This window comes from Macrotis lagotis, chromosome 8 (assembly GCF_037893015.1).
Source record: "Macrotis lagotis isolate mMagLag1 chromosome 8, bilby.v1.9.chrom.fasta, whole genome shotgun sequence".
NCBI lineage: Eukaryota > Metazoa > Chordata > Mammalia > Peramelemorphia > Peramelidae > Macrotis > Macrotis lagotis.
Window position 1 is genome coordinate 65,690,428 of NC_133665.1, and position 25,474 is coordinate 65,715,901.

Here is a 25,474-nt window from a genome sequence, read left to right on the forward strand (position 1 = left end):
ATCCTCACATTTTGGAATGAGAGTCCTACAAAAAAACTGATTTATCTGCTTCATATTTTATAATTCTTGTTACTCACCCCTTTTATCTCCATTTCAATTGTGCCTTTGAACATTTAGCAAGATTTTTTTTTTACTAGTCTCTTTGCAGTCACTCCCTTGCTGTTGTGATCTCTGGCTGCTATTTTAATTCATACCTCCTCATTTCTGTTGCCTAGGGTGTTCAAGAAACAAATCTTTTCATTTCTGGTTTTCTTCCTAAGAATGTTTCAAATGACTATTATTGAACATCCATTTTTAAAAATGATTAAGCTCATGGTTATAGGGGAGATCACATTGGAATTCATCTAGAGTTCCTCTGCTCTTTGAAATACATTTTTTATTTTTTGGTTTTTGCAAGGCAATGGAGTTAATAGACTTGCCTAAGGTCACACAGCTAGGTAATTATTAAATATCTGAGGCCAGATTTGAACTGACTCCAGGTTCTCCTGACTCCAGGGCAGGTGCTCTAGCTGCCCCTGAAATACATTATTACAATCCCTCCTACATTGTGTGTTGGATGTAGAATAGTTCTGCCTCATTAAGTTTTCCTTATTTTTATGCTCAAAGATTTTTCTGATCAATTGCAAAATTGATTCTGAACTGTTAAATTTTATCACTATATGTCTTGGAGTTTGTCTCCTTGGTTTTTTTTTTTCTGAAAGTGATCTATGAAATCTTTTGCAATTTCATTTTCTGTATTCAGAAATTCAAGGCAAGTCTCTTGTCATATTTCCTACATTGTGATATTCCAGTTTTTTGTTTCTTGTGTTCTTTTGGGAGAGCCATGATCCTTAGGCTGTTTCCATACATCCTATATTTGCATTATTTTTTTCTGATGAGGCTTGCCATTTCAAATTCCAGTTTTTCTCTTCTGCACATTATTTTTGCTGTGAGCAAATTCTGCTTTCAATAATTCTCATTTTCCTTTTGAACTGCTTAGGAAAGGCTTGTTGTGGTTTCATATTCTCTTTACATTCTTTAGAGTCCTCTGTTTCGTCTCCGTTCTTTTCCAGTATCTATTCATAGATGCCTAAACTTATTTATTAGATCTGAAGGCCATATTTCCTAGCCCACTTCTCTGTTCCTTAATTCTCTGGTCTTACACTCGCATTTTAAGACTCCCATCACACACTGTTTTCATGGGGGTGATTTCTGCAGTTTGGGTCTCCAAAGTTGTGGGAGATGGTGAAATGGGATTTGGGGCTGACAAGACAAGTCCATCTCTTTACCCTCTCTTGCCACACCCTGTAGAGATCTTTTGCAATACATCCTGGTGCTGTCGCAGTCTGAGTGAATTCTGCAGTATGAGCTTGAATCTTCATGGTACTGGAAAGAGGGAAGGAAGGCTTGGGCATAGGACTGGTTTTTGTCAAAAGTCCATGTATAAGTTCCTTGGGTGGCTAGTGAGCCTCATTGCTAGTAGTGGTGAGTGATGGGAAAGGAGTGCTAAATGAATCAGGGTAGATGTCAGTTTTTTTTTTTTAACTTTTTTGATTTTGGTCCTATGCCAAGGAGACAACAGAAATTCCTTTGTTTATGTTTTGTAGAGGTTTAAGAAGACATAGGGATAAGAGAAAATGATCAGGAGTCCTGGTGAGAATTGGTCTTAATAGATATATCTCCATAGTACACAATGCTGATTCTTCCATTTTTAGGTATTATTATTATTGATTATATTAATAATAATTGCTAATTTCTGTAGAACCCTTTAAGGTTTACAAAACACTTGGTATATTATCTGATTATTATTACAATTCTGTGAAATAGAGGCTATAATTATCCTCATTTTATAGAAGAAAAAAAAGACTAACCAATGCAAAGTGACCATCCATAGAATGAGTCTGAGCACTATACCATCTAATAAAAGGCATATTTATTCTTTACACTGTTTAGTGGTTGTATTTTTTTAAAACAGGAAATCTCTGTCAAAATGCTTTTCTGAATCTATTTATATAACAATTTATTTCAGTTATTTTTGCTATTATCACCTATCATATTTATAATTTAATACTTAGAGAACTTTGAATTCTTAGTATGATGCATACTTGATTATACTATATAATCTTTTTGAGGTATACTATAATCTTGTTGATAATTATTTAAAACTTTTATATTGGCATTCATTAAGGATACTCTTTTTTTTTTTAAGTTTTTGCAAGGCAATGGCGTTAAGTGGCTTGACTAAGGCCACACAGCTAGGTAATTATTAAGTGTCTCAGGCTGGATTTGAACTCAGGTACTCCTGACTCCAGGGCTGGTACTCTATCCACTGCACCACCTAGCCGCCCCAAGGATACTCTTTTAAAGTTTTCTCTCATTTCTCTTTGTTTAGCATCAATATCAGTGTTGTAACAAAGGAGACATTTCTATGATCTTTTGTTATTTTTTCCAAACAGTTTATATAATATTGGAATTAATTGAATGTTTGATAGAATTAATTTGTAAATTCATATGGACCTTGTTTTGGGCATATGGAAATTTATTGATGGCTTGGTTAAATTTCCTTTTTATGAGATTGAGTTATATAAATTCTATTTTTTTTCTGTTAACCTAGGTATTTTATGTTTTGTAGATATTCATCCATTTCAATTCAATTATTAATTTTGGGAGAAAGTATGATTGGGATAAATTGTTTTTGATTCTTCATTTGTTATTTTTTTGGGGGGTTAGGTTTTTGCAAGGCAAATGGAGTTAAGTGACTTGCCCAAGGCCACACAGCTAGGTAATTATTAAGTGTCTGAGACCGGATTTGAACCCAGGTACTCCTGACTCCAAGGCTGGTGCTCTATCCACTGTGCCACCTAGCTGCCCCTTCATTTGTTATTTATTTAGATACTAGCAATTATTGTCCTCCCTTTAAAAAAATTAGATTATCTAAAGATTTATCTTTATATTTTTTAAAAAAGCTAATTTTGTTCATAAATTTAATAGAGGCTTTTATTGTTGTTTTTAAATCTCTTCTTTGATTTTCAGAATTTATATTTGGATATTTAATTAGATTTTTAAATTTGTTGGTTTTCTAGTGTTTCACTGAAATGGACGTTTGGCACATGCATGGAATGACTCTGATGGCATTCTAACAAATGGAAACAATGAAGATTTTCTGGCAGTTGTGCTGAAATGGAATAGAAATGCTAGGGGAAAACATGCTTGAATTCTCTGCTGCAGCTGATTCTAATCAGGTAACCACTTGGTAAAGAGAAGGCTCTTTAAATAACTACAAAGTCATTTTAAAAAACCTTTCAGTTTTAGCTTACCACCTTTTGGTCATTCTCAGGCTACGTGTTCGGTAGACCCACTCACTGAACTGGGTGAGAGACAGTGTTGTAAGACCAGAGATCTTTAATGAACTGTTCCTTTCAAAGACATACGGTTTTGTTAAAGAATTTGATCTCTGCTCTTCTGTTTAGGTAAAGGGAGTAAAGTTTCCAAACTTGTGAATTTCAAATATCAAAAAGGCTCCTCAGAATCCTAGTGTTCCAGATTCTGGGTTGTTAGCTAACACAACATTGGTATCCCAGAGAGCAAAGGGTGACCTTTGTGAACTTAGATATGATGCTATCTCATACATGAATTGGTTGGATCCCATGCTATGTTGGAACTGAGCTAAGCTGAGTCTACTCTGCTCCAGAGACCAAGGCATTTAAGGGAAGAGCAGGGAAAATTATTCTTGTGATAGCTTCAAATATTCTTTTGGAAAGTAAATAACCCTTTGTAAAAGCTAATAGATAGGGGTGGCTAGGTGGCGCAGTGGATAGAGCACCAGCCCTGGAGTCAGGAGAACTTGAGTTCAAATCCGGCCTCAGACACTTAATAATTACCTAGCTGTGTGGCTTTGGGCAAGCCACTTAATCCCATTTGCCTTGCAAAAACTAAAAATAAAAGCTAATAGATGTATCATTAAATAGAACTTGGCCATTCACTGGAGTCTAACAATGCGGGAGTGAGGAGGAAACAGCCAGCAGGGACTCAACATAATGTTAGTGTGAAGAAAGGACTCTCTGACTTCCCCTTCCAATGTACTCAGGGTATCTTATAACTGAAGAACAGATATAGCTGGCCAGGAGGTTAAACCAGAGCTATATTTAGTTTTATGCTTAATTGATTTATTCTTTCTTTTCCATTGATATCAGTGATCAATATAGCCTAAGTAAAGAAAAGACAGAAAATGTATAGCATCATTTAGACTGTAGAAATGTAGCATATGTAAATGTAGCTACAAACTCTACTAAATTATTCCATTTGTAACCTCTCTATAATAGGTAGGGAGAAATATTTTCCCTTTTGAAAATTCATTTGAAGGTGGCTTGTGCAAATTGCTAATAGCAGGTCACACTAAATTATTTTTTTGCATCAAATTCCTGAATGCAAGTATGAAACTGGGTGTTTCTGAAGTTTTAATTCTGAGTTGTCCTTAAAAAAATCTAACTTGTTTTATTTCTTAATTGCTGTACTTCAGGATGAATTTGTGTTTTATTCCCCTCCCCAGTACTACAGAGCAACTCTTCTGTTAAAAGTCCAAGTTGGCTATGTCAATGTAATAGCATATTACTGATTTTTTTATGAATTGTTATAAAAATGTTTATGAGAAGGAGGCATTCTGGGAAGATGTCAGAGTCAAAAATTTGCAGGTTATTCATATTTCCTCCACAAATATGTGAAAAAACCTGTTAGTTGGACACAGAATAGCATATATAAAGGGATAAAGCAGTGGCCCTCTTAAGACAACCTGAGAGGACTTGAGAAAAGGTAGAGCCTTTGGGGTTAAGATTTGGTTTAAGGCAAGTATAACTACCTATCTCCAAAGAATCAACAAACCAGAAGTTATACTGGGCTGGGGTCAGATGAAGAGGCCTGAATTCTTGCCTAGTGAGTGCAGTACTGCAGGGAGCAGTAACACTTTCAGTACAGCATGACTAAGGGTCCTAATTGTGGCTTAGGGGAGAAAAGAAGTCCTTGAGTTCCCAGATAGAATTCAGAAAATAACAGTAATTTAAACCTTAGACCTAGGGCAACATTATCCACTATATGGAATTAAAACATGATTATACTAATAAACTGCTAAAAATTAAATAAAACAAAAACTTAGGAAGAAAAAAAATGAAAGCAATCTAAGAAAATTATGAAAAGAAAGTTAACTTATTAAAAAAAGTCAAAATCTTGGGACTTCTGGCCAAGACGGAAGAGAGAAGACAGGCACTGGGCTAAGTTCTTCTGGTTTCCCCTCAAAAACACCACGAAAGTAACCTCTTAGCAGAAATTCAATCAACAAAACTCACAAAAAGAATCTAGGAGAAGGACACCTACCAAAAGGTCTATCTCAAGGGACCATGGGTGAACTGGGAGTGGAGAACAGAGAACCAGCTCAGGGGCAGTGGTGGTGTGAAGCCAGAGGACCAGTCTTAGCTGTTGAGGGTTTGGTGAGTTGTGGGTCTGAGAACCAACATTAGCTGCAGAAACTCTGGCTGGAGGAATAGAGTTTGGGGGAGTCCTAGCAGGGCTGGAGGGTGAGTTCTAGCACAGAGCTGCAGGGCACGGCTGGACATCGATCCTCTGGGCTCTGGGGCCCTGAGCTCCATACTTTTATGGGAGCCCTCTTCCCAAATCTAATAGTAAACACCCCTCCACTCCCTAAGGCTCAGGTGTGGGCAGCAGAGCTCCTTCAGCTGAAAGGGAGATTAACTACCTCCCCCAGGGTCTAGCCCATTGTTCAAGAATAATTCAGACCCTGCTGGGGCTGCCACTCCTCACTTCCTCCAGAACTAGGGAGAGGGCCTCAAACACTCCAGAGAAAGCAACCAGAACCCCCTATTGGCTGACCCACTTGGAGTTACTAAACCAAGTAAGCAAAGCCTTTAGGGTTTTCAAAAGCAAACCTCTGAGGAGCCAGCCCCTCCTCCAACACAAGATCCTAGGAAAATGAAGAAAGGGCATTAGAAAGGGATTCAATTCAGAAATACTTAGAAGACACAGATCCTAACCCAGAAAGATCTAGAACTTCTGAGAAGAATATGAATTGGTCTCCAGCCCAGAGAAATCAAGAAGGAGTTTAAAAATCAATTGGAGGGGCAACTAGGTGGTGCAGTGGATAGAGCACTGGCCCTGGAGTCAGGAGTACCTGAATTCAAATCTGGCCTTAGACATAGTAATTACCTAGCTGTGCGGCCTTGGGCAAGTCACTTAACTCCATCTGCCTTGCAAAAACCAAAGAAAATCAATTGGAAAAATTGGGAAAAGAAACTCAAGATAATTAACACCTTGCAAGAGAAAATTAACATCTTGCAACAAGAAAACAAATCCTTGGAAAAATACAATTGGACAAATACACTCCTAAAAGGTACCATAAACAATAAAGTAATTTCAATACTAAATATATATATGCACCCAATGGTATAGTAACCATTCTTAGAGAAGTTGAAGGAGTTACAGGACATAGACAGCAAAACTCTACTAGTGGGAGACCTCAACCTCCCACTTTCAACTTTAGATAAATCTAACCATAAAATAAACAAGAAGGAAGTTAAGGAGATAAATAGATTATTAGAAAACCTACACATGATAGACTTATGAAGGAATGGGGATGGAAAGGAATATACTTTTGTTTTTTACTGTGTACTGGGGCATAAAAACCTAATAATCAATTGAAGAAAGGCAGAAATAATGAATACATCTTTCTTAGATCATAATGCAATAAAAATCACATGCAATATTGGGCCATGGAGATATAGACCCAAAACTATTTGGAAACTAAATAACCTCATTTTAAAGAATGAGTGGTTCAAACAACAAATTATACAAAGAATTATTTCATCCTAGATAATGATAATAATGAAACAACATACCAAAATGGGATACACTCAAGGCAGCTTTCAGTGGATATATTATATCTTTAAATGCTTACATGAATAAATTAAAGAGGAAAACAACCAACAAATATGAACTGAAAAAATTAGAAAAAGAACAAATTAAAAACCTGTAATTAAATACCAAATTAGAAATTCTAAAAATTAAAGGAGAAATCAATAAAATAAAAAACAAGAAAACTATTGAACTAATAAATAAGACCAAGAGTTGATTTTATTAAAAAAAACAATAAAATTGATGAACCTCTGGTCAATTTGATTAAAAAAATTAAGAAGAAAACCAAATTGCTAGTATCATAGATGAAAAAGGTGAACTCACCACTAATGAAGAGGAAATTAAAGTAATAATTTGGGAATTATTTTGCCCAACTCTATGACAATAAATTTGATAATATAAGTGAAATGGACAAATATTTACAAAAATATAAGTTGTCCAGGTTAAACGAAGAGGGAATTAAATACCTAAATAACCCTTTCTCAGAAAAAGAAATTCAACAAGCCATTATTGACTTCCCTAAGAAAAAATCTCCAGGGCCTGGTGGATTCACAAGTGAATTCTATGAAACATTTAAGGAACAACTGGTTTCAATTCTATATAAACTCTTTGAAAAAATAGGTGAAGACAGAACTCTGCCTAACTCTTTCTATGACACTAATATGATGCCGATACCTAAACCAGGAAAGTTAAAACAGAGAAAGAAAATTATAGACCTATCTCCCTGATGAATATAGATGCAAAAATCTTAAATAAATCTTAGCAAAACAATTACAAGTTATCTCTAGGATAATACATTATGATCAAATAAGATTTATCCTAGGAATGCAGGATTGGTTCAATATTAGGAAAACTGTTAATATAATTAATTATATCAATAACAAACCTATCAGAAATCATATGATTTTATCAATAGATGCTGAAAAAGCTTTTGACAAAATAAAGCACCCACTCCTACTAAAAATACTAGAGAGTGTAGGAATAAATGGATTGTTCCTTAGAATAATAAGCAGTATCTATCTGAAACCATCAACAAGCATTATATACAATAGGGATAGGCTAGAGGCATTCCCAATAAGATTAGGGGTGAAACAAGGATTCCCATTATCACCACTATTATTCAATATTGTATTACAAATGTTAGCTTCAGCAGCAAGAGAAGAAAAAGGAATTGAAGGAATTAAAATTGGGAAGGAAGAGATAAAACTCTCACTCTTTGCAAATGACAAGATGGTTATGCCTAGAGAATCCCAAGAAATCATTCAAAAAATTACTGGAAACAATTAGCAATTTTAGCAAAGTTGCAGGATATAAAATAAACCCTCATAAATAAACTGTGAAAAACATGAGGACACATTTATAATAACTAACATGCACCAACCAACTTAAAGTTCACAATATGTTTTAGATACATTGTTTCATGTGAACTTCACAATGATGCTGTGAGTGCTTACTGTATGTATTATTTTATCCACTACTCCATTACAGATAAGTAACAAAAGTAAAGATGAAACAATTCCTTTGTTATACAAATTATTCTCAAAAAGAGAGAAAGACACTCTACTAAGTTTTATTACAAAACAAAGTTTTGATAATCATATCAGGGAGAGAAAAAGCAGAGGAAGAGAACTGGTGAATGTTGGATACAAACTAAATTAATTTTAGTAAAGATTCTACAGCAATATATCCAAAAATCTTCATTATGGTAAAATTGAATTTATATCAGGATACAAGTTTGTTCAAAATTAGGAAAACCATTAATACACTTCATAGGATAAATAACAAAAACAACCCCCCAAATCTTATATAATTATATTAGTAGATGAAGAAAAAAGAAAATACAGAATCACTTATTTTAAAGAGCATAGGAATGGAAGGGACTTTACTTAATGCGACTAAAAGCATTTTTTGAGAAATGAAGAACAAACTTTTTTGTTACAATTATTTCAAATATAATATCTCTTATCTCCATTATCATTTTACATAGTACTAGAAATTCTAACTATGGAAAGAAATCAGGGAAAAAATTTAAGGGGATAAGCATCAGAAATAAAATGAGAAAAAAATCACAATTTATAGGAAATATGGTAATTTATAAAACATCATAGAATTATTGAAGAGATTAAGTGAGATGATTGATGTCAGCAAGTTAGTACAATAAAAAATCCTGCCTCTAAAATCATCATTTTTGTATATTAATAACAAAAGCAAAGAGGAAAGGTGGAGAAGTTCCATTGAAAATAAGTACATGTATAGGAGTATTACAACTCTAAAAATGTTTACAGAAATAAAAGAACCAAATAATTGAAAAAAAATAAAGATCCATGACTGAATCATACCAAAATGACAAAAAATGAGAAAACTATAGTTTGCATTACACCAATCAATTTCCAAGGTAATCCTACATAGAAACAGAAAATTAAAAAAAAATCATACAGTGGAATAAAAGGTCAAGAATTTCAAAGTTAATAATGAAAAAAGTAGGAATAAAGGAGTCTAGTATCATCAGATACCCTGATAAACACATTTTAGCATAAGGAAATTCCTTGTTGTTTTATTTTTTTTATGCTGAATTAAAAAAAGAAATATTTTTTCTATCACTCACTGTTCCTGGAGGACACATCAATTTTTAAATAAAGTATGATTTTGAACTGGCAATAAAGAATAATTTGAGGGCAGGGAAGATAGTGAGAAGTTTCTAGCTGGCTTATTCTTTCATAGTGTGTGCAGTTACACTTTATGTACTGCATGTCAAATCAGTCTGGGGCAAGCTCCCTTTCCCATTAGTTTCATTATGAAATATGCAATATGTAGCAAACCATATTCCATATATCATTTGGCAAATATTCTTATTGTTTCTAATCTTGTTTTTTCAAGTGTTTTGTAATTTGTAGATGTGGTTGTATATTACTCAAAAGGTATCTTGTGTCAATTATTTGAATAGATTTTAGTGTATATATGGTAAGTGAAACTAAATCTCAGGGATAGTTTGTTCCTGTAACTAAAAAAAGCATATGATCTTGAATTTGATTGCAAAATAGATGGTCGAGACAAATCTTTCATTCTTAATTAGCTATCTGAAAATATAGAGCTTATCACATACTATTTGTGGCTCCTATGATTTGGAGAGAATGAAAAATATTATCTCCAAATATGAGCACAATTTAAAATATCAAAATCTAGAATACTGAGGTATAAGACATTTTATATAATTGACAAATATCTGTACCCAAATCATCAGAAATGTGGGATTTAGATGAAGAAGAAAAAACTAATGACTCAGATTGTAATGAAGAGATGCAGGATGACAAGGGATGAGACAGAAAATTGGCAAACCCCCAACCTTTTTTTTTTAGGTTTTTTTTTTTGCAAGGCAAATGGGGTTAAGTGGCTTGCCCAAGGCCACACAGCTAGGTAATTATTAAGTGCCTGAGACCGGATTTGAACCCAGGTACTCCTGACTCCAGGGCCGGTGCTTTATCCACTGTGCCACCTAGTTGCCTGCAAACCCCTAACTTTCAAATAAAATTTCCATCCTTTGGTCCTCAATAACTTGAGAAAAAAACTAAATGATTTTTTTGTGTTATTACCATCCAAAAATTAAATTAAACTTTTTAGCTCTTTATGGAAAGGATGGAATTTCCTATAAGAAGACAGAAGGTGTTTAAAATACAAAATTTCTTTTAAGAATCATGAAGGGTGCTTCTAGGTGGCACCAGCCCTGGAGTCAGGAGTACCTGAATTCAAATCCTGCCTCAGTCACTTAATAATTACCTAGCTGTGTGGCCTTGGGCAAGTCACTTAACCCCATTGCCTTGCTATTTTATAAAATAATATTAAATTTAAAATAATGTAATAAAGTTGTAAAAATGTTATCCTTTGCTTTAGCTATGTAATGGCTTCTATAGTAATTTTGAAATATATAGCATCATTTCTATTTTGTTACTGCTATATTGGAAGATTATTAATTTTTTGTGGACTTATTTTTGTTCTACTATTTTATTGAAGTTATTGTCTCAAGCCATTTCTTTTTTGAGTCACTGGGATTTTCCAAGTAAATCATTATATGAACAGCAAATAGCTATTTTATTTCTTATTTATGTATTTTTTTTATTAAAGTTTGCTGTCCTTTGTCCTTTTGCTATCACTGGAATTTATAGAACTATATTTTATAGAACTATAACAAATAAATGCTTCAAGGGAAGGGGGCACTCGTTTTGCTTCTATACTTAATCAGAAAGCTCCTAATGTTTTCTCATAATGCAGATGAAACCAGCTTTTGATTTGAGATATATTTTTACAATACTGAAAATGAATATTCTTTGTCTATGCATTGCTTTTTGTATAAATAACTGCAAAGCCTTTGTCCAAGGTTTTTATGATATTGATTTATTGTGCAGTTTTTGAGTATTTAGCTCAATTTAACAAATATTTATGAAGTATATATGTGCAATGCCCTGTGAGAAATTAAGGATATAAAAGCAAAATGGATTGTGTAGAAAAATGATCCCCCCCTTTCAGTGTGTGTTTGTATATAAACACATATATTACATATATACATACTATATATATGTATATTTGCTGTATGTATGTACATAGATCATTTAGAAAAATGATCTGATTCTTAATCATCAACAAGGGCATGGACTTAGGTTATAAAGCTGAAACAAATAGTGACTACATATTCAGAATAGTAAAATAAATATTTAGATCTTTCATACTTGTGTTATATATGTCTGTAATATATAACTCAGAGATGCTTGAGCATTACAACAGGTATCATCACACACATACACTACACATATATATATATACATACACTTTTACAATTCACTTTATAAGTTTGCTATAAAAGGAAGATGTAAGGGCATGGTTATAAATGAAGTCAATGCTGTTTCTTCAAAGGCACAAACCAATCTGACATAAGAGAAATAGGATAAAGCTTTATTAGCTGATTGATTCTAAGTAAGAGTCATGCTTAATCTTCACTTTCAAACAATCAATTATTCCACAAAGTTCCATATTATTCACAGGGTATCACTGCCAAGCTCAGAATTAATCAGATGGGAAAATTTCTGTTCAGAAAGAAATAAGAAAATGAGGACACTGAGTCAAGAGTCTCTTACTATTGCATTTGCAAGGTTGTCCCCTTAACTTTCCTAGATATAAATATAGATTTGTATGTTAGAGCATCCTTGGAGCAGCACATGACATTTCCCTTGAATAGTGGCTTCCTAACATAAAGATAATCATATCTGAAATCAAAATTCAGAGTAATCTCGAAATATAGCCCCAAGAATGCTTACCTCAAATAACAAGGTCCACTAATCTTGGCTTAGGGATAGGTACAGTCATTATTTTTCTCATGTTGTTGCAATACATTAGTTAACAATAAGCATATAAAGGCTTCATCTTATTCATCGTTTCAGGTTTAAATTCATCCTGGAGCAGAAGTCAATTATCAGAAATTTTTTAAAAAATCACAATTTGTAATTATACAGATAGAGTGAGTATGTGATAGTTCACTCAAAACTCAGCTTGCTATTCAGTTTGCTTCATGCAAATAATATCCATATATGAAGGAATTACTTATTAACCCCAAAGGCAAAATCTTTAAATCTGGAATCTTTTGAGACTAAGTAAAATTTAAAGGTATATTTTCAATTCATATTCCAGGAAAAAATATATAATTTTTATAAGCAGTTACCAGTCTATCCAGATAAAAATTCTCTCTTGTAAATCAAGTTTATAAGCACTCTCACTTCAGCTATGAGAAGCTCTGGTTTCTTATTAAAATCATTTCATTATTTTAGAATTTTACAACCTTTTGTCAATAAGGCTGATAAGATTTCATGACCCTGCACAAAGAGAAGGTCCTAAGGAACTTGATGAGTCTCCCAAAGAACAAATAAGAAAAAAGAGTCTCTGGTCCATTTCCCAATCATTTTACTATTATTATTCATTTTAAAGCAAAATATACCTTCTTGAGTAAGAATTTTTAAACTTTGTGACCACATTGTTTAAAAGTTCATTATTTGGTTGGTTGTGGTCCTTTGTTCTCAAAGAGGACCAAAATGACATCAGTATGCTAGTCAAATTACATTGTATCCAACTGTGGCTGATCAGAACAATACAAACTCAGAATAGCCCACCATAAGTCAGTACAGATAAGCTATGTGAATATTTGGGGGTGGATTCTCTAAATTTGTGCATCTCACATTTCTTTTGAACTAAACTAATTCTGCTTGGTTCACAGAGCCTAACATCTTTTTTGATGAAGGCATGCCATGCTGGGTGGTCCTGTACCAAAGTCTCCCATGCTGTGTGAGTTCTTTGTACAATAGTCTTTTGGGTAAGCCAATGTTTAGCGTTTGAACAATGTGATCAGTTACACTGTCTGTAGTTACACTGTCTGTTGTAGAATTTGAATGCTCAGCAGTTTAGTTCAAGAAAGGACCTCAGTATCTTATTCTGCTGGTGATCTTCAGAATCTTCCTAAGACAATTCAAGTAGAAGAGATTCATATTCCTGGGATGGTTTGGTAGACTGTCAAGGCTTCATAGACATGGTTGGTTCTTGTCCTTCATTATTGAAGAAAACCAAAATGGCATACAAGAATGAGATCAGCACAATGGCTCTATAGATCTTCAGTTTGATATCAGTCTAATACCTCTTCCCCCCCCCCACTTTTCTTTAGAGCCTCCTAAACCCTGAGCTAGTTGTGGCAATGTGCATGTCAACCTCATTATCAATTTGTACCTTCCTAGAAAGAATGCTGCCAAGGTAAATGAACTTATTCATAGTATTCAAAGCTTCTCCATTTGCTGTAATCTATGGTTCCACATACGGATGGTGTGGTACTGGCTGATGGAGTACCTGTGTTTTCTAGGTGTTATTTTTAAGCCAAAATTAGCAAAAGTAACAGAGAATGGATCCATATTTTGTTGCGTCTCAGCTTCAGAGGCTGTATTGAGTGCAATTGCAGTGTACTGCAATAAAAAAAAATCGTGCATCACCACTCCCTCCATTTTAGTCTTGATCTTGTCAAGTTGAAGAATTTACCATCAATGTGGTAGCTGACCTTTATGTTGTGGTTCATCCTTATTGAAGGAGTTTGACAATGTGACTGAGAACATGCTAAAAAGCAGGGTAGCAAGCACCAAGTTAGTTGTTTCACTCCATTGGTGACTGGAAAATCTTGAGAGCATTGTCCATCGTCCAGAACCTGGGCAAGTATGAGGTCATGAAATTGTCATATAATACTGATAAACTTCTCCAGATAACCAAATTTTGATGTAATTTTAGATAAGCTTGTGACAGGATGAAAGGCTTTGGTTAGAACTACAAAAATTGTATACAGACTTCTGTCCTGTGTTTGGCATTTCTCCTGGAGTTGTTGGGCAACACCACCATACAAACCATTCCTTAGCCTTTTTTGAAATCATATTGGCTTTCAGGTAGATAAACCATCTTCCAGGTGAAGGATCAGCCTATTAAGGAGTCATTGCCATAAATAACCAAGAGACTCCTCCTGTGATTGTCATAGGACAATTTACTCTTTATAGAGACATCCTTGAACTCTTGGGGGACAACCTCCTCTTATCATATAAGTCTAGAAAATTTCAGTCAGAATTTTTTTGAGAAATGAAACTCTCATTTTGTTAATCTCAGCTAGAATAGAATCAGCACCAGGTGCTTTGCCAAGTGAAAGGAGTCTAATGGCATTCCAAACCTCTTCTTCAGTTAGGGATGGATTGTCTTCAACCTGAGGTAAATGATTAATGACTTTAGTATTGAGAATAGTATGAAAGTCTTCAGCCCATCTCTCTAGAACCATATCCTAATCACTAATTAATGTGGCTCCATCAGCACTGAATAGATAAGATGGTCTTTGGTTCATACATAGCTTTCAGAGCATCATAAAAGCACTTTGGATTATTATTGTTAGCATAAAATTGAATTTCATCTGGCTTCTTACTTAAGAGTCCTGCATTTCTCTAAACTTTGCTCAAGCATCTCCCTAAATTTTATTTTTGATGGAATTAACTGCTGCCTTCTTAGAGCCAGATGTACTATCCTGTTGGTAAATTCTTCTGTGGAATTCTCATTTTTCATTTAGCAACTTCTGAATTTCCCCATCATTTTCATCAACCAGTTTTGTTGTTTGTGAATATTCTGACCCAGATGAACAAACATATACAGTACATCAGATTTCTTAAAGCTGCACATTTCTATTCTGCTCCACTGTTGGTAACTCTCTATTGGTTCAACTTTCCCTCCAAGTTAGCAACAAACTGTCCCACATGTAGAAATACTTATCTTTTTGCCTTGGGGCTGTGACTTTTGTAGAATAAAATATTTAGGTTGGAGGGGGTTACTCCAGCACTTCATTCTTACATCCTGTCTCTTCTCCTTAGAATTACATAGTCTATTAAATGCCAATGTTTGCTGAAAGGATGCATCCACAGTTTTATTGTGTTTAGGTAAATGGAAGATAATGTTGGTGATGAGATTATGAGATGCATGTCTTCAGTCTATTTCTTCCAAAGATTTCCTGCCTTATCTAGTAGTCTGAGCCTACTTTACCATTAATATCAGATAGAATTATAAACTTGTCAGCTCATGACATAATGAGTCTCCAGTTCTTCATAAAATTTTTCTTTGAGCTCATCAGGGTTCATCATGATGGGAGCATAGGCAGTGATGATGGTGTCCTGGTATTTTCATACAAGTGGCAATTGCATTGTCATGAGCTTGTCATTCACTTCTTTTGGTAGGCATATAAGTTTGTTTGTTGGATTAGTTTTGACTACAAAACCTACTCCAGCTTCATGATGCTCCCCTTCACTGTGGCCACTCTAGAAAAAATGTGTATCCAGTTCTGACTTCAGTAAATTGACCTTTGACAGCCTTGTTTCACTCAGGGTTGCTTTTTAGATTTTTTTACTTGCTGAGTTCTCTTGCAACAAAACCTGTTTATCTTTCAGGTCTATTGAATTTTGTGTTATCTATGAGTGTGCTCACATTCCATGTACCAATGATGAGTGGAATCTTTTTTGAAGATATTTTTGTTCATTTTGTGTGTGTGTGTGTGTGTGTGTGTGTGTGTGTGTTTCAACTGCAAAGTGGATTGCCACCTGATGCAAAAATTAGTTAAAGGCCAATACTTAAGCAGCTTTATAATTTTTAGGGCTCCTTTTCTTGCCCCTTCCTTATACCAGGAGGTGAGTAATGCAGTCCTTAACAGGCTGTTGGCATTCAAGGAGCTGCTGAATTCTGCAGTGAGAAGATGACCCTATGCCTTAGGCTGCCTGTGTGTAGACTACAGTGTATCCACATCTGCTGCTTCACCACTTGCCCATCATCACAGGATGTTGAGAATTATCACAATTCCAGTGGCAAGACAGTCAATACAACTGGTAATGGCTCAAAATACAATGGATGATTTTGGTGTCTCTGATATCTAACCAAGCTCCAAGTGTTCCCAGTACCTGTTGTAGCTGCCTTCAGGTCCATTGGATCAAATTATTCTCATCTCTCTATTCCAATAGGAGAGGTCTTCACATGCTTAGGTAGACACATTGCTAACTGACCAATGGGTTTGAGACACTTTGGTTACCCTCAACCTGGTTTAGTCTGCAGAAACAGTTTCCTAGGGTGTGTGCATTCTATAGTTTCTTGGAGTCACAGGTAAGAATTAGGTGAATCAGGTGGACACCAAAAGTCAAAAGCAGTCGTGAAAAGGGCTTGGTAAGTGCACACCAAAGGTTGATCACACCCTATATCCCAAATAATCTAACAGCATCAGGATTAAAAAAGAGTTAATTTGCTAAAGATAAAATTATCACATCACTAGGTATTATTTTTCAAATTCACAGCATTTCTTATTCACAATTTACATTTCATATACACAATTTCTCAAAAATCACAATACAAGAAAAAGTAGAAGCTTAACAAAACAGAAACAATATTATGGATTTTAAAACAAAACAAAATTTATTGCCAAGTCAAATGACATCAATTCATTTGAATGTATCTCCAAATTATAATTCTATAGAAAATCACTTTATTCATATATCAATTTGACATTTTATATCAATCATATTCAAAAATCAGTATAAAGTAATTACACTAATTCTTATTAACATGTTTCTAAAAACTACCACTTTAATATCAAATGTCAAATATATTTTGCTTTACAGTGTGATCTACATATACAGCATCAGATATCTGATCACTGCCTTCTCCAATTTGCCCTTCCTTTTATTATACCTCCCCCTCTTCCTCCTTTTAGCCCCATCCCCTTTTTCAGTTCCTTAAAGAGTAAGATAGATTTCTATATCCAACTGAATGTGTATGTTATTTACTCTTTGAGCCAATTTTCATGAGAGTAAGATTTAAACTTTGTCATCCCCACTGCCATCCCAATCTTTACCTCCATTATAATAGTTTTTTCATGCCTCTTTTATGTGGGCTAATCTTCCTTCCTTATTGCAATGCATTCCTTCTTTATTTTGTTTTGGAGTATCACCCCACGAAAATTACCTTATAGCCATACCCTCTGTCTATATATACTCCTAATTAGAAATATAGAAATAAAATTCTTAAGAATTACAAATATTATCTTGCCTTTTAGAAATATAAACAATTTACCCTTATTGAATTTCTTATGTTTTCTGTTTCTTTTCTTTTTTTTTTAGTATTTTTCTGTTTCCTTTGAGTCTTGTATCTATCTGGAGGTCAAGTTTTTTTTAAATCTAGCTCTGATCTTTTAATTAGTAATGTTTCTAACCCTCACATTAAATTTCCATTTCCTCCCATTAAATTTCTAAGTCTTCCCATTAAATTTCTATTTCCTATTGTATTCAATTTATCTGGGTAGGTAATACTTAGTTGTAATCCTAATTCCTTTCCCTTTTGGTATATCATATTCCAAATCCTCTGGTTCTTTAATGTGAAATTGCTAAATCCTGTGCAATACTGATTATGGCACCTTGATGTTGAATTTGTTTCCTTTTAGCTGCTTACAGTACTTTCTCCTTAATCTGTGAGTTCTGTAATTTTGACAATGATGCTCCCAAGAGTTTTCATTTTGGGGAGTGATTGGTGTATTCTTTCAATTTCTATTTTGCCCTCTGGTTCTAATATATACATACATACATATATATATATATATATACATATATATATATATGTGGACAATTTTCTTTTATAATTTCTTGAATAATGTTATTCAGGCTATTTTTTTGATCATAGCCCTCAGGTTGTCTAATAATTCTTTTATCATCTCTCCTGAATCTATTTTCTTAGTTGATTGTTTTTCCAATGAGAAATTTCACATTTTCTTTTTTTTTACTTTTTTGTTTTATTGTATCTTGATGTCTCATAGAGTCATTAGCTTCCACTTGCTTAATTCTATTTCTGAGAAATTATTTCCTTCAGTGAGCTTTTGTACTCCTTTTCCATTTGTACAATTCTATTTTTCAAGGAGTTATTTTCCTGAGTAAATTTTTGTCTATCTTCTCCTATGCTAGTGACACTTTTTTTCATGATCCTCTTGTATTACTTTCATTTCTTTTCCCAATTTTCTTCTACTTCTCCAATTTGGTTTTTAAAATCTCTGTAAAGCTCTTCTGGCAGTTTTTTTTGGGGGGGGCTGAGACCACATTACATTTTTCTTTTTTTCTTTTATTGTCCACTTGTTAAGTTTATGCTTGATCCTCCCTATCACCATAGTAACTTTTTATAGTCAAAATTTTTTTCATTTTTGTTCTATCTTTTGCCTTTTTTGTGATTTGGCATTTGTGAGAATTGGGCTCTTATCCTTCATTGTCCCAAGCTTTTTGTGCTGGGGCTCAGAGTCCTACTGTTGGCTTTCCCTGGGTTTCAGGACTTAGTTACTTGCTTTAACAGGAAGTAGGCTACCCTTCCTGCTTAACTGGAACATGGGGTCTCCCTGTTGGGCTCCCTTGGGCATGGAGTTTAGCAGCTGATCTGCCACAGGGGTGAAGCTCTGCTATTGGGATTGCTATGGAAACAGTGTCCCTCTGCTGGCAGGTACCAGGAGCAGGGTCTCACTATTGGCTGTCCCAGAGTGGGGCTTCACTACTAGTTAGCAAAGGGGTCAAGGTCTTGCTGGTGGTTTTGCTAAGAGTGAGGTCACTGGGATGGGGCCTTGTTGTGATGCATATACTGCTCATTTGCCTATGGGACCATTAGTTTCCAGGAGGGCAAGGCCTTCTTGCTGGATTGCTGCTGCTTGTGGACCTCACTCCCCTCTACCCCAGGGAAACAGACATTTCCTGCTGTACTTCTCAGTTCCTAGGTCAATGTTGAGGCAATTGTCTAGTTGTTTGAAGGGAATTTGGAAGGGTTACAGAGGATTCCTTCCCCATTTCACTATCTTGGCACAAGTAGTGTTTAATAGTTTCAAATTAATTTAGGTAATTTTCTTTCTAAGACGAAGTGATTAAGCTCTATTAAACTATTCATAGAAGATAATACAATGGTAAGGTATTACCTTATAAGACATACAGGTTATGCATTGAAAAATGTTTTTTTTCCTCTCTAAATGAAATCACCTTCCACTAAAAAATCATAATCTATCATCTTTCAAGGGAGTGATTAAAAAAAGTATGATTTCCATGTAATGTCAATTTTAGGAATCTGCAAACCTCCCTGCTATGAAAGAAAGAAAGAAAGAAAGAAAGAAAGAAAGAAAGAAAGAAAGAAAGAAAGAAAAACTAAAGAGAAAATCTAAGACATTTTAGCATTTACAAAAATTAAAACCATAATTCAGAAATCTACAATGAAGATAGTACCTTTCAGTTTTAGTTTCTAGTCAGCTTACAATGTCATAAATTCGCTAGTCTTTATTGTCCTTATGTTTGCCTCTCAATATATAGCCAGGTTAAGATACAGAAAAGATTATCTTGCAGTTTTTCCTTATCTTTCACTGAAAGCTTAATCAAAGGGTCATTGGAAGGTGATACCTCTTTAATGAGGAGAATTTAGCACCAGAGAGCTATTCCAGGTATGACTTTATAAATTAACAAACTCATGCAAAATTTTTATTTTTTAAATTATCATCTCCTATGAGGCAGACAACTTGGAATAAGCTAATACTGAGTAATATCACTATAGTGTTCCCTATTATTTTAAATTCCCTAATTTTTCTCCATTTTTTCTTGGGAAGATTTAAGGAAGTGTAATTATGCTGGAAGTTGGGGGCAGGACCCTAGTTCCTCACTTGTATAAGACCTGCAGATACATCTATAGGAATAGATATTAGAATCAATTGTTGGATAGCCTGTTTTTCAACTTAAGGACAGGATTTTTATTTTTAGGGTTTACCTTAATGAAATAGAAATTTTTGTCTGCTTCTCTCTAATAATAAAAAATATAATTCCCCCTCACTCCCCCCTCCACATTGAATCAACAGTCACAGTATGGCACATACATCTTGGAAAGGGAGGAAATCATTACCATGTTTTATGAAAGCCCATAACATAATTGATAAGGCATAAATTTCCTGAGTGGGGGGGCAGTTCTCTTCTCCCACCCCCATTGGAATTCCTAACAATTGTGACATAAAGTAGACATCCTGAATCAGGGAAGGAAACTACAATACATGTAGTGATGTCTTTATGACAGAATATCAAATCTTATTGGATCCTGCCTTTAATTTTGTAGGTTTTTGTTTAGTTCCTGTAAATATGTGTTCCAAAAGTCTCACTTTGGGAGGGCTAGTTCTTGTGCATGCATAACCACAAGCTTATTAACCAAACTCTGGAGCCTAATACATGTTGACTTAATTCTGTGTGTTCCTTATCAGGGTAAACACTGGAGGCTAATACATTTAGCCTAACTCTTTTTTAGGGTCAAATTCTGTAAGGTTGTCAGTCTAAATATGCCAACAAGTCATTTGGTAACAATATTGATTTCCTATAGTCAGTGTAAACCCCAAAAGTATACTAAATCAACAACTTCTTAGGAATAAGGATATCTTCCCCCAAAAGTTAATTATTTTTCACAGAGATTTTTAAACTGGGCTTTAGATCATTTGTATTCCTTGAAAGGTATGTTTTCACAATTAGTCAGCAGATGACCCATGGGGATTTCTTCAGAAGAAACAGGCTACCTAAATTCAATACTTTAGATTAAAAATTTTTCATCAGGAATGTTTGAACTAGAAACTGAGGGACCCTCTAAAAGAGGAATGATTTTTGGAACCAAAATTTTCTACTAAATTAGAATCACTGAAATAATTTCATCAAAACAAATGAATTAAAACCCAAATTCACTCAACCAAATTAACTAATTCATTAAAATCAATTTATTAGACCCCCCCAAATAAAGTTTTATATGTCAGTACAAGCTTTGTTCCTGTTGATGACAATAACACTGTAAAATAAATGAGACAGTAAACAGAGAGAATAAGATCCCCAGATGATTTCTGATCCATCCTCAGTTTAACTGAAGTATATGTCAGATATGCATTCTTACTAGGATCACTTAAAGGAGGGTTCAAGCTGAAGCACTGGATCCTATTAGGGTCAAATCAGAATCAGATGGGTATCTCTGAGTAACCCACTGCAGTACTTAGGACCACTTAACCAGCAATCAGAATCAAAGCATGACAACCTGGATTGAACCAGAATCATGGTCACAACACACACAAATCTCTAGTTTATGTGCCTGCAAAAAACTAAGGTTAAGAAAAGGTACAAGTTATTGAGACAAACAGGGAAAAAAGGTTTTGGGGAAAAATACCCTGTCCTGCCTCTTAAAACCCAGAGTTTCAAGAAAATCCTTTTGCATTACATACCCAAGTGGTTTGTTCATCAACATGTATGAGTGGTTTCCAGAGTAAGAGACAGTTTAGATTCTTCCTCTGACTTCTTATCTAAGCAATGTTTAAAGATCTAAGTAAATTTTCTTATCTCATAGGATAGGTTTTAGTCAGGTAAGAGGGTGGTCGTTCAAGTTGTCTCAATCATATATGACTCTTTGTGTACCTGTTTTATTGGCAAAAATACTGGAGTTGGTTTGCCATTTTCTTTCTCCAACTCATTTTACAGATAAGGAACTGAGATCAACAGGGTAAGTGTCTGAGGTGAGATTTGAATTCAGGAAGATGACTTTTCCTGATTCCAGGCTTGGCTCTCCAGCCACCAGTCCACATTATTATTAACCAAAATTTGCAGGATAAAAATGGTCCCAAATAATAAAAGGAAATCAAAATTTCTCATAAGAGCTTTTTGACAACAGGAACATGTGTGTGTGTGTGTGTGTGTGTGTGTGTGTGTGTGTGTATGTGTATGTGTGTGTTCCCTTTGTTTTTCCTTCGGGAGTTTCAATTGATTTCTTTAGAGAGAAAAGGTAGAGAAAAGGAAAGGTGACTTGGTAACTCAACTAGTTTGTAATATTAGCCTCAAACTACATTTTAACATCATTTCTTTTTTAGAATTCCTGTATATATTTCCACAAATTTTGGAGTACAAAGTCATATTAGAAGGATGAGGGGAAACTATGTCAATTAGGACATCTTTTTCTCAAAACTAGAAATATCTTATATATTATTGGGTTTTTTTTTACAAGGAAATGGGGTTAAGTGGCTTGCCCAAGGCCACACAGCTAGGTAATTATTAAGTGTCTGAGGTTGGATTTGAACTCAGCTCCTCCTGAATCCAGGGCCAGTACTCTATCCACTGAATCATTTAGCCGCCCTGATATTATTGTTAAATAAAAATCAAGTCTACCAGAATTGTTCCTAAAACACAGAACACAGTAGTAATACCTTTTCTTTGATAGGAAAGAGATACTTTTCACAACTGGATTTGGAATAACAAGATAAAGGAAATATTCTTGGCCAAATGAGGGATAGAGATGATTTTGATTACATAAAATTGAAAAGCTTTTGCACAAAAAAACAATGTAGTTAGACTTAGAAAAGGAACTGTAAAGTAGAGGCAAGTCTTTATAAGCAAAGTTTAATTGGTAAATGTCAGATATGTAAGATATATAATATTTTTAATACAGAAAACCCAAAAGCATTTCCCTATAACTCTTCAAAGGATATAAGCAGGCAGTTTTCAAAAGAAAAAATGAGTAGCACAAACATAAGAAAATATTCTCCAAATCATAACATAAGAGCAAAGTTAATGAAAAGAACTTTTAGGTTGTACCTCATACTCATCATTTTGGCAAATATGACAAGAAAGGAAAATAACAACTATTGGAAAGCTATGGGATGTTAATAACACTCTTGAACTTTTGGTGGAGTTTTGGAATGATCCAACCATCAACTGGGTCAAAACAATTTGGATTTAATTATACAAAAAAATTACTAAACTCTGTGCACAACTTTTCACCTATCATTATATTTTAGCAAAAAGGAGATCAAAGAGATCAAAGAAAGATCTGATACAGATGCTTTTTTTGGTACAAATTTTTTTTAGTACATTTAATTGCAGTGGAGAATTAGAAATCAAGTATATGTATAATTAAGGAATACTTAAAAAATTCTGATATAAAATATAATAAAATTTACTGTGCTATTAAAGAGAAATGAAGAAGACAGATTCAGAGAGACATAGGAAGACCTAAATTAATTGATGTAGAGTGAAGTGAACAAGCGCAGGAGAACACTTTATACATTATAAAGGAAAAAATCTTCGAAGGATTTAAGAACCCAACCAATGCACAACTGTAGAAGACTGATAAATGAACATGCTTCCCATGTCTTGGCAGAGAGGTAATAAGTTTCAGGTGAAGAATGAGACAAACATTTTCATACACTGCCAATGTTTTTGATTGCTTGACTGAAGCAAAAGGAGGTAGACAGGGAATTAATAATGATAAAGGAAAAAGAAGCAAACAGGAGAAAAGAATATTGATGAAACACTAAAAACTATAGAAGAGAGCATAAGAAATTTTAGAGATGAAGAGAGAAAAGCAGGGAAATGGTGATACAGCTATGTTAACGTTAAGATACTAATACATACTAAAGAAAGATGTATGAAGGGGCAGCTAGGTGGAACAGTGGATAGAGCACCGGCCCTGGAGTCAGGACGACCTAAGTTCAAATCCGGCTTCAGACAGGTAATAATTACCTAGCTGTGTGACCTTGGGCAAATCACTTAATCCCACTGCCTTGCAAAAACCAAAATAAAAAATAAACAAAAAAAGAAAGCTGTATGTAATAGGGATAAATGATTTCATATGCAATCCCATTTTCCTTTTCTTTGTATATAGAAATGGTTATAGGTATCATGTTCATAATAAAAATATTTAAAAAAGAAAAAAAAATTCATCAACCCAGTTCCCTCTGAGGCCTTACTTGTTTGAGCTCTCTTTGGGCAGGATATATGATAATTCAGCCCCAACATTACTTTCCACTGTTGCACCTGGAACATGATTTAAAATCAGATTGGAAATTTCCTCAGTGTTACATGTAGGTCCCTTCACTATGGTCATGTGGTATCCTGCACCTGGGGGAAAAAACACCAAAAAACATATACAACAGCTTTGTTTTTAACATTTCTTTTTCTATATCACATCTGACTTTTAGTTGCTTCAACCAGACCACTTTCTATGGGAATGAGGAGACAGAAAGTCAAATGTAAAGAATATTTAAGGAACACCCTCAGTACAGTTCCAGAGAGTTTAGCTTCTTATTTTTCTTCTAGGGAATAGCAAAAATGAGGAATAAAAATGTATTTTCTCAGGGCACTTTTGTTTAGAAAATCTTTTCAGTTGCTAGAATGGATTTTTAAGGGTCAGAATAGATACAGATTTCTTATTTGTGAAAATTGGCATAATAAAAAAGTCCCATAAAAGGGAGAGATTCTCAAGTCTTCAACTTAATTAAGGAAACATCACTAACCAGAAATAGTGAATGTAACAATACATAATAAAGACTTAAAGGGAAAATAACACAACACCAGCAACTTATATATTCTCTTTGGTAATTATGTAAATCATTTTCATATGTTTTCTATTCATATCAAGGGATCTAACTCCAAAGCAAATAGAGATACTAAATTTAATGGGAGGATGTTAGAAATGGTGTGAAAAGGAACAACAAAGAATTTCCCTCACTACAATCAGGGTTTGAATGAAGCCAGTGGGAAGTAAAAAATAAAACTGTCCAGTTTTTCTCTCTTATCTCCCTTACCATATTTGTGTTTGAGGAAAAGTGAAGAGCCACAGCACTGCAATTCCCCTTTGGCCATAATGGCAATGCGGTCCCCTAATAGGTCAGCCTCATCCATAAAGTGAGTGGTCAGCATTATTGTTCTTTTATTTTTCTGCTGCTGAAGGAGATCCCAGGTAGCCCTCCTAGAGACTGGATCCATGCCAGATGTTGGTTCATCCAACATCACTACCTACAGATTGAAAGAAATAGTGCCACAATTAATAAAATTATAGTTCAATGGTATTTCATTATCTACCAAGCCGGGGGGGGGGGGGGACTGGCTTTGTTCTCTACATTATTACTATCATGATGGTCTAGGGGAGCTTGATGAGTTTATCCTGAGCTCTCTTCATACCCAAGAAAAGTTCTACCACATTG

The 25,474-nt window shown here is 34.5% G+C and overlaps 1 protein-coding gene across 1 annotated transcript in view; it reads right to left on the minus strand.

The window, feature by feature from the left end:
* LOC141496473 (phospholipid-transporting ATPase ABCA3-like) overlaps positions 1 to 25,474 on the minus strand; it is a 223,234-nt gene that overhangs the window by 66,095 nt on the left and 131,665 nt on the right. The window contains exons 17-18 of the mRNA XM_074199004.1: positions 25,076 to 25,286; positions 24,239 to 24,389 (exon numbers count right to left, since the gene is read on the minus strand). Coding sequence (XP_074055105.1) covers positions 24,239 to 24,389; positions 25,076 to 25,286 — 362 coding nt within the window. The remainder of the gene's footprint in view (positions 1 to 24,238; positions 24,390 to 25,075; positions 25,287 to 25,474) is intronic.